The following is a 10,845-nucleotide window of genomic DNA, read 5'->3' on the forward strand; positions in this document are numbered from 1 at the left end:
GATTAGGTGAGGAACCTGGGAGGTGCAGTTTGCTGAAGGCTGGCTGGGCTAACTACTTCCATAAGATTATAGCCAAGAAAACCTAAGAAGCCCTTGGACTCTGTAAGGCCTGGGGCCCACTTGATGACAACTCATCACAGCAACTCTGGTAGCGTAGTGGTTACGAATCGGGCTGCGAACCGCAAGGTCAGCAGTTTGAAACTACCAGCTGTTCCACGGGAGAAAGATGAGGCTTTCTACTCCCGTAAAGATTTACAGCCTTGGAAACCCTGTACAGGGTCGCTATGACTCGGAACCTAATAACAACATTACAGTAACAGCATAATAAGGGTTATCACCATCCCACTACCACTTACCACCAGCAATAGATCCTGGTTGCTGCTGTCTGTCCAGTGAGAATTCCCAGGGGTAGCTTCCTAGAGTCTTCTCGAGGTTCTGTCTTGTCCTGGGCTGGTTCTGAAAGCAGAACTTCAGATAAAGTCTTCAGTGCAAGTCATCTATGTGGGAGGTGACCCCAGACGTATTGTTCTTGTGTGCTGCCTAGTTGATTCTAAGTCATAGTGACGTTAAAAGGACAGAGCAGAACTGCCCCATAATGCTTCCTAGGTTATCAATCTTCACTGAAGCAGATAGCCACATCTTTCTCCTTTGGAGCACCTGGTGAGTTTGAACAACTGACCTTTTGCTTAACCACTGTGCTACCAGGGCTCTGAGGGTTAGCCAAGGTGTTAATTCCCTACTCTAGGCTGTGCCTGTGGGCATTCCAAGTAAGTTTCCACTGATGTCAACTCCTGGCACTTTTACTCAAGTGCTGCTGAGTCGATTCCGACCCATAGCGACCCTGTATAGGGTTTCCGAGGAGCAGCTGATGAGCTTGAACCACCGACCTTACAGTTCAAACGGCCACGGCTTTGCAGTCTGGCACATTAACCCACAGCGCCACACCAGGACTCCACTTTACATACCCAAAAATGCCCCAATTTCGCTACACCCTTGGCATTCTCTGTCATTTTAATTTTAAATATTTTTTGTGGATTACTGGTTTCTCCCACTATCTGAAAGTAGAGCATTCCTATGAAATCTTGCATAAGCCACAACAGAATAAAGCAAAGAAACAATTACCACTAATTTATATGGAAATTTAAAAAACCTAAAAAACTTTTTATTGTGCATTGGGTGATTTCCAAAGCAGATCATTAGTTCTACAATGAATAAATCACATACACTTTGTTTCATCTCCATGATTACAATGTCCTCGATGTAACATCACTAATCTCACTTCCTTCCGGTTTCTTATTTCCCTTCTTCCTTCATTCCCAATCATTCTGAACTTGGTCCTTAGGTAAATGCTACAAATGGTTCATCCATCTATGGTGTGTGTACCTCACTAATGGAGTTGTTTCCACTAGGGACTTGAAAAATGAACCAATGGGGTAAGTTCAGTTCCAGACCTGAGGGGTAACCAAGGAACCACAGTTTCTGAGTTCCACCAGTGTCTTTTGAGACTTCCTAGAGCCCCTAAAAGAACTTAACAAATCATGTTAAATTAACACAGAAGACCTAAAATAATGATGGTGGTGGTGTGCCGTCGAATTGGTTCCAACTTATAATGAGCCTGTGTAGGGTTTCCTAGCCAGTAATCTTTATGGACTGCATGGAGTCCTAGTGTTGTGCTGAGGGTTAGTGTGCTGGACCACACTGTTGGTTTAAGCCTCAAGGTCAGTGGTTCAAGTTCATCAGTCGCTCCTCGGAAATCCTACAGGATCGTTATTAGAACCGACTTCACGGCACTGAGTCATAACAGCAGCAACAATCTTTATGGGAGCAGAAAGCCTCATCTTTCTCCTGCGGAGCTGGTACATTCTGACTGCTGACCTTGTGGTTAGTAGCCTGATGCAGTAACCAGCTCCTAAAATGACATCAACTTATTGCAAAAGCAGGAAAGAAATAAATGCACAATGTCTGTAAAGTAGGTGTAGCGTATGTTCAGTGTAGTTCTAGGAGCTTTGCCGACACCACTCTTGCTGCTTGGGGGGGGGGGGGGCTTTTTAATGGCTTGCTAATAAACCAAGGCTGAAAGCTAGTTTCGCTATTCATCTTTTTATATTTTTTTTTGGTAAAAGCAAAAACCCTCTTTGACTTTCTTCCAGAAAACAAGTCCTAATGTTGGTCTTTTGTAAAAGTGAAATATGTAAAGTGAACTTTTGAAGAATGGAGGATGCATACACAAGAGTATCTTACTTGGATTTTAACTTACCCTTTTCCTGATGACTAATGAAGTTAAGCACTTTCTAGTACAATTATAGGCCATTTGATTTTTCTCTTATGAAGTATCTTTCTGAGGCGCTCACCTATCTTTGTACTGGGATTTGCAGCTTTCATTTTTTTTTTTTTGGTAGTTTCTCTCCCCTTTTCTAGCTTTATTTTTCAGTCTTCATGGTGCCTTGTGATGAAAACATTTTCTAGAGAACTCTTAATTTGTCTATCTTTTCTTTCAGATAACTATTTTTTTGTTGTTTTTAATCCAAGATGAGAAATCTTAACTGAGGTCATATCTTGTAAAAGTCTTTTTAGGAGTCCTGGTATGGTGCTATGGGTTAATGCCCTGGACTGCAAGGTTGGTTTGAATTGCAAAGTCAGTGGTTCAAGCTCACCAGTCGCTCTTTGGAAACCCAATACAGAGTCGCTATGAGTTGGAACTGACTCAGCAGCACTTAACAACAGCTGGTATGGTGCTATGGGTTAATGCACTGGACTGCAAGGTCAGTTTGAACCACAAAGTTGGTAGTTCAAACCCATAAGCCGCTCCTTGGAAATCCTATACAGGGTCGCTATGAGTTGGAATCTACTTGACGGCACTTTAAAAACATCACCACAAGTTCCTGTGTGTGATGTGAAGTTAGGACCATGCTTTTCTTTCCCCCAATGAACAGCACCGCTGATGTGAAATGACTGTCCTTTTCCCACTACACTGTAGTCATCTAAGTCACAAATCAAGTGTGGGGTCCCTTTGGACTATAGATCCTGTTTCATTGCCCTATTTACCTCTCCTGTATCAGTATCATTCTGTTTTTACTGAAGCTTCATAACTAGAACAGATTCCCCTATGTGCTCTTCTTGAGAATGTCTTAGCATTTCTTAGTGCTTTTCCATATGAATTTTAGTCAGCTTGTCATATTCTTAAGAGAAAAACAATGAAACTATTATCAGTTTGTGGAGAAGTAAGGTTTTTTATGGTATCAAGTCTTCCAAAGCATATACATACAAGATGGTGATTGTTAGGTGCCATCAAATTGGTTCCAACTGACAGCTACCTTGTGTACAACAGAACAAAACATATCCTGGCCTGTACTATCTCGTAGTCACAGTGTCAATCCATCTCATTCAGGTTCTTCCTCATTGTCACTGACCCTCTAAGCATAATGTGCTTCTTTAGAACTGGACAGATGGGTAACACATCTGAAATCTGTGAGAGAGTTGCTCTATCCTTTCTTCTAAGGGGCACTCAAATACTTCTTCCAAGACAGATTCATTCGTTCTTCTGGCAGTCAGTAGTATATTCAATATTCTTCTCTAATGCTGTAATTCAAATGCATCTTCTTTGATCTTCCTTATTCATTTTCCAACTTTCACATGTGTATGACGTGTCTGAAACATCATGGCCTGGGCAAGGCGCACCTTAGTCCTCAAACTGCCACCTTTGCTTTTGAACATTTCAATAGGTCTTTTGCAGCAGATTTGCATGTGCAAAATACATTGTTTGATTTCTTCAATGCTGCTTCCCTGGGCAATGATTGTGATTCAAATAAAATTAAATCCTTTGATGCATTCTGTTGCTTATTATGATGTGGCTTATTGGTCTAGTTAAGGATTTAAGTTTTATGTTGAGGTGTTATCTATACTGATGTTCATTAGTAAGTGCTTCAAGTCCGCTTCACTTTCAGCAAACAAGTTTGCCATCTGCACCCTGCGGGTTAATATGTCTTCTTCCAACCCTGATGCTTTACTCTTTCTATAGTCCAGCTTCTCAGATTATGTGCTCAGCATATAGATTGATCAAGTATGGTGAAAGGATCCATCCCTGACATACATCTTTCCTAATTTTAAACCATGAAGTATCCCCTTGTTCTGTTTGAACAACTAACTGCCTCTTGGTCTATGTATGTTGTTGTTAAGTACCGTGGAGTCGGTTCCGACTCATAGGGACCCTGCACAGGGTTTCCAAGTCTGTAAATCTTTACGGAAGCAGAAAGCCTTATTTTTCTCCCATGGAACACCTGGTAGTTTCGAACTGCTGACCTTTAGGTTATCAGCCTAATTTGTAACCACTACGCTACCAGAGCTCTTTGTATAGGTTGCATATAAGTATCTGAAATTCCCATTCTTTGCAATGTTATCTAAAATTTGCTATGATCCATAAAGCCTTTGCATGGTCCAAAATTATACATGGTATACCTCTCCATTTGTTTAAATCTTCAATTCTCTCAACAATGTTTTACTACTTTCTGCACAAATATTTTGCACCTATTTTGGTAGACCTCTTCATGTTGTTGTTGTGAAGTGCCGTCGAGTCGGTTCCAATCCATAGCAACCCTGTATAGGGTTATCGAGAAACAGCTGGTGAGCTTGTACCGCCAACTTTGAGGTTCAAACGGCTTTGCAGTCTGGCGCATTAACCCACAGCGCCACACCAGGACTCCAGATACTTGGTATTTTGTTATTAGGAATAAGTTTTATTTTTAGTTCACACTGCTGACACAGAGGAACATAATTATTTTGGTTGACATTACACCCAGCAACCTTGTTTAACTCTCCAATTTCAATAATTTCTCTGTAGATTCTCTTACGATCTGGAGACCAGAAAACTAGATGATACAGGTCCCACTGCCACCTCTGCCACAACTGCCCAGAAGCTGGGGACCACACAGTGGGGTGTCGAGCTTTGACACTGCAATGTGTACTTGTCAGCCACAACTACCACCTCCATTCTACTCTTCAAATACAAACCTGCACATCCAATCAGCAGAAGATAAACCACATCCGTAACCTTGGCTGCAACGAAATATGTCAAATAAAGAGTGTGTGATGTGTGTAAGGTTTCCACACATTGCTATTTCAAACCATCATTTTTTAAAGGGCACTACTAGAACATGAAATACAACACAACAGAAAGTCCAGCTGTACATAGAACGACAGATGGAAATTTATTGTTAGTCTGTGCTGTTGAGTCGTTTCTGACTCATAGCAATCATGTATAGAGCTTCTGAGAAGCAGCTAGTGAGTTTAAACTGCCGACCTTGCAGTTCAAACTGGCCTTAGGATTGAGTGTGCTTATCTTACAGTGCTACAGAAGAACTCCTGGTGTTTGAATTTGGTGTCCAATACATATGCTATTTCAAATCAGTGGGGAAAATATGTATTATTTAATATATTGTATTGCAAAAACCTGAGGACCACTTGAAAAGAGTATATTGAATTCTTATCTCACCCACTCTTTAATAAAATTAATTCAGATAGGCCACATATTAAAATACATAAAAATGAAGTCACATAAAGTGCTAGAAAGCAGGGAATTAAAAATAATCGTGAGTTGGGGAAGGCTTTTCTAGGTGTGATTCACAACCCAGAAGATATAAGTTTGACTAAATGAAACATATTAAAAAAGTTTAAATCATAAACTAAGTCAAACGATTAGGGGAAAACATTTCAACCCATATCTCAGATAAAGCACTAAATTTTATGGCATGTAATGAACACCTACTAATCATTAAGAAATAAACCTACAACCCAATAGAAAAATGGGAAACGGGCAATCTGCAGGGCAACACCAGGGCAGCTGGCAGGAGGAGTTGTAAAAACAGGAACCATGTGATCAACTGCCCTCAAAATAGTGAACAAAGGCTGGAGCTACAGCAGCTGCCTTGTGAGTGTGAGGCAATAGGTAGAAAGATAAAAGCCTACTAAGTACTAAAGATGGTAGAGTAGATAGATAAAGAGCCCGTGCCCCTAACTGTAAACTGCTATGCCAGACAGTGCATACCCTAGATTTATTGTTATGTAAGAATCACCTCGAATGCTACCACAAGACTATGACCTGTACACATCTTCCAAATCTGAACCAAGCCTTTCAGCCAAACAATAACATTTGTGACAGATGCAATCCTCAGAAGAAACAATCATGCCCCAAAAGACAGCATTTACCAAAAAACAAAGTTCACAGGGTAAGGGGCAGGAAAGAAGGACAAATGGAAACAGGAAGCCCGGGACAAAGTGGGAAGAGTGCTATTACATTGAGGAGATTGCAACTAACATCACAAAACAAAATGTGTATAAATTGTTGCAGAGGAATCTAATGTGCTCTGTACACTTTCACCCAATCATAATAAAATGTTCAAGGGGAAAAAAAAAAGAAAAGAAAGTCCTCCCCCTCCCCAATTTACTTATTAAGCCAGAACAGAAGAATTTTTTGGTTTTTATAGCTAAACACATTCCTATCAATATAATACATGAAGAAATTCAATAAAACTGAATCAAAGACAGCACCAAAATTGTCCACCTCTTAAGTACAAAGAGGCTTAAAAAAAAAAAACAAAAAACTAAGCTAAAATAAAACAACCAAATCAGGAAAGCAAATTATTTATTATACAAATATTCCTATCTATATGTTCTTAGCCGATGATATATACTTGGTTAGAAAGTCTTTTACTTTGGATAGGTGCATCATTTCCTTCATCGTGGTGTCTCTACTTCTCAGATGTATTAGCCCATTCTCCAAAGTAGCTTCAGTAACCAAAACTGTGAAAAGGATACTCATCTCGTCATACCTAAGAAGAAAGCAGTTGAACAAATTATATGAGCAAAGACATCAACTATAAATTCGCTGCAAATTCAGCCTTAATTACTTTAGAATCCATGCCATTTTCAAAAGTCACAACTCAAACTTGAGCGCTAAACCAAATAAAAGGTTTTTTTCCAAATTTATTAAGTATATTCAAACTTCCAGAGAATTCTTAACTTAGCTGATAATAAAATAAAATCTGAAAAATAAAACTGATACATCAACGTAGTATGATTGTGTTTCCAAAAGTTCATGGAAAAATTCCATTATCTTTTAATTCCATTATCCCACGAACTTTCTGAAGGCCCCTCACATCTAAGGGTAGATTATGGATGAACTCCATAACAACCTCAGACTTTGTGGTAACTGGAAAAAGCAATTTTAAATGAAAGCTTCTTATAATAAATGACATAATAGTAATATTATAATGAGTATGTGGCATATACAAAAATCATGATACTGAAATCATGCTTAATTTATAACTTTTAGTTTCTAGTTCTGATTATCCATTCTCATTATCTCATTACAATTTTATTCTCTTTGTAGGATTCCATCAGAAATTTATCTATTTCTTGTCTTTTGCCCACTAGAATATAAGTTTTTTAATAACAGAGAATTTTTTTGTCTTGTTCACAGCATTATCAAAGTGCATAACGTAACGTACTTACTAAATACTTGGTTAAGACATAGTAGGTGTTTACTGAATACTTGGGTAAACATACTGGGACCAAAATGCCTTTACCATCTAAAGAACAACTGCGGATTGATAATGCTTACATGACTCACAGGGTGAGATTTCAGAACCTGAGAAGGCTGGAAAGTTCAAGTAAAACCCTTTCATTTTATCTGTGCTACAACTATTAGTTGATCTTTCTACAGAAACCTGTTTTTCTGCTGACATCATCTGGAAGATGTACTTTAACAAGTTATCAAAGAACTGAACAGAAAAACACAAATTGTACAACTTTCCACCCACAAGATACTGTTGTTGTTGTTAGATGCATGACCCATAGTGACCTTATGCACAGCAAAACAAAACACTGTCTGGTCCTAAGCCAAACTCAAACATTGCTAAGCTTGAGCCCACTGCTGCTGCCACTGTGTCAATCCATCTCATTGGGGGTCTTCCTCTTTTTGCTGACCTTCCACTTTACCAAGCATGAAGTCCTTCTACTGGACCCTCCTGATAATATGTCCTGGCTTCTAAGGAGCTTTCTGGCTGTACTTCTCCCAACACAGATTAGCTTGTTCTTTTGGCAGTTCATGGTACTTTTATCATTCACTTCCGACACCATAACAAATGTATCAATTCTACAAACTTCTTTATTCATTGCCCAACTTCCACATGTATTTGAAGTGACTGAAAATACCATAACTTGGGTCAGGTGCTCCTTAGTCTTCAAACTGACATCTTTACTCTTGAACACTTTAAAGAGGTCTTGTGTAGCAGATTTGCCCAGTGCAATACGGTGTTTGATTTCTTGACTGAAGCTTCCATGAGTGTAGATGGTTGATTTGCGCAAACTGAAGTCTCTGCCAACTTCAATCTTTTCTCCATTTATATGGACGTTACTTATTGGTCCAGTGGTGAGTTCTGTTCTAATAACTGCCTTTTGGTCCATGTACAGGTTCCTCAGGAGCACAATTAAAAGTTCTGGAATACTCATACTTCGTAATGTTGTCCATAGCTTGTCATGATCCACACAATCGAAAGCCTCTGTGTAGTTAATAAAGCACAAGTAAACATCTTTCTGGTACTCTTTGCTTTCAGCCAAGATCCATCTGACACCAGCAATGATATACCTCGTACCATTCCACATATGAATCTGGCTTAAACCTGTGGCAATTCCCTGTCAATGTACTGCTGCACTGTTTTTGAATGATCTTTAACAAAAATTTACTTGCATGTAAAACTAATGATATTGTCCAATGATTTCCACAATCCATTGTTCATCTCTCTTTGGAATGGGAATAAATACGGATTTCTTCCAATCATTTGGCCAAGTAGCTGTCTTCCAAATTTCTTGGCATAGATGAGTGAGTGCCTCTAGTGCTGCATCAGTTTGTTGAAAGATTTCAACTTTTATTTCATCAACTCCTGGTACCTTGTTCTTTGCCAATTCCTTCAATGCACCTTGGACTTCCTCCTTCAATATCATTGGCTCTTGATCATATGCTACCTCTTGAAATGGTTGAATATCGACCATTTCTTTTTGGTACAGTAACTCTTTGTATTCCTCCCATTTTCTTTTGCTGCTTCTTGCATCATTCAATATTTTGCCCATTGTTGTTGTTGTTGTTGTTGTTGTTAGGTGCCATCGAGTCAGTATTGACTCATAGCAACCTTATGCACAGCAGAACAAAACCCTGCCCGATCCTGGGCCAACCTCACTATTGTTGCCAAGCTTGCTTCCATCGAGGCAGCGACTTGGCCAATCTATCTCATTGGGGGTCTTCCTCTTTCTCTCTGACCCTCCACTTTACCAAACATGATACCCTTCTCCAGGGACTGGTCCCTCCTAACAGTATGTCCGCAATATGAGAGACGAAGCTTGGCCACCCTGGCCTCCAAGGAGCACTCCGGCTGCACTTTTTCCAACACGGATCTGTTGGTTCTTTAGGCAGCCCATGGCACTTTCAATATTCTCCCCCAACACCATAACTCAAATATATCAATTCTTCTATGGTCTTCCTTATTTACTGTCCAGCTTTCACATGAATATGAGGTTATTGAAAATACCATGGCTTGGGTCAAGGCACCCAGAGAACCCTTCAATATTGCAAGTCAAGGCTTGAATTTTTTTTTCTTCAGTTCCCTCAGCTTGAGAAATGCTGAGCATGTTCTTATCTTTTGATTTTCCAATTCCAGGTCTTTGCACATTTCATTTTAATATTTGACTTTGTCTTCTGGAGCTGCCCTTTGAAAATTTCTATTCAGCTCTTCATATGAAAGCTCATTTCTTCCATTTGCTTTAGCATCTCTACACTGGAGAGCAGGTTTCAGCGTCTCTTCTAACATTCATTGGTCTTTTACTTCTTTCTTGTCTTAATGACCTTTTGCTTTCTTCCTGTATAATGTTCTTCATGCCATCCCACAACTAATCTGGTCCTCAGTCATTAGTATATAATTAATCAAATCTGTCCTTGAGATGGTCTCTAAATTCAGGTGGGAGAGTTCAAGGTCGTATTTTGACTCTGGTAAGCTTCTTTTGGAGTCCTGGTGTGGCACTGTGGGCTAATGCATCAGACTGCAAAGCCATTTGAACTGTAAGAATGGTGGTTCAAGCTCACTAGCTGCTCCTTAGAAACCCTTTACAGGGTCACTATGGGTCGGAATCAACTCGACAGCACTTAACAACAACAAAAACAAGCTTCTTTTAGTTTTCTTCAGCAGCAGCCTGAATTTGCATATGAACAATTGATGGTGTGTTCCATAGTCAGCCCCTGGTCTTGTTTTGGTTGATGATAAGGCGCTCTGGTAGCGTAGTGGTTACAAATCAGGCTGCTAATCTTAAGGTCAGCAATTCAAAACTACCAGCTGTTCTGTGGGGAAAAAAGATGAGGCTTTCTGGTCCCGTAAGGATTTACAGCCTTGGAAACCCTATGAAGGGTTGCTATGAGTCGGAACCGACTCCACGGCACATAGCAACAACAAAAACAACAAAGAGAGCTTTTATACCATCTCTTTCCACAGGTGCAATCAATTTGTTTTTTGTTTACTCCATCTGGTGAGGTCCATGTGTCTAGTCATCTTTTATGTTGTTTAAAAAAAGGTATTTGCAAAGAAGTCAATGATCTTGCAAAATCCTATCATGCAATCTCCAGCATCATTTCTATCACCAAAGCCTGATTCTTTCTCTTTGTTTCCAATCTTTGCATTCCAATTGCCAGCAATTATCAATACATCATCATCAGAATAACAATACGAAACCATCAGACGATATCTTTGATATCCCATGTAAGTAAAGTTTTATTGAAGGTAATACAGAAATGACTGCAATCATATA

The 10,845-nt window shown here is 39.5% G+C and overlaps 1 protein-coding gene across 1 annotated transcript in view; it reads right to left on the reverse strand.

Moving 5' to 3' along the window:
* Positions 1-6,658: 6,658 nt before the first annotated feature.
* Positions 6,659-10,845, reverse strand: part of POLG2 (polymerase (DNA directed), gamma 2, accessory subunit) — a 22,267-nt gene continuing 18,080 nt past the window's right edge. The window contains exon 8 of the mRNA XM_006833584.1: positions 6,659-6,824. Within this exon, the coding sequence (XP_006833647.1) occupies positions 6,659-6,824 (166 nt within the window). The remainder of the gene's footprint in view (positions 6,825-10,845) is intronic.

This window comes from Chrysochloris asiatica, unplaced genomic scaffold (genome assembly GCF_000296735.1).
Source record: "Chrysochloris asiatica unplaced genomic scaffold, ChrAsi1.0 scaffold00007, whole genome shotgun sequence".
Lineage (NCBI taxonomy): Eukaryota > Metazoa > Chordata > Mammalia > Afrosoricida > Chrysochloridae > Chrysochloris > Chrysochloris asiatica.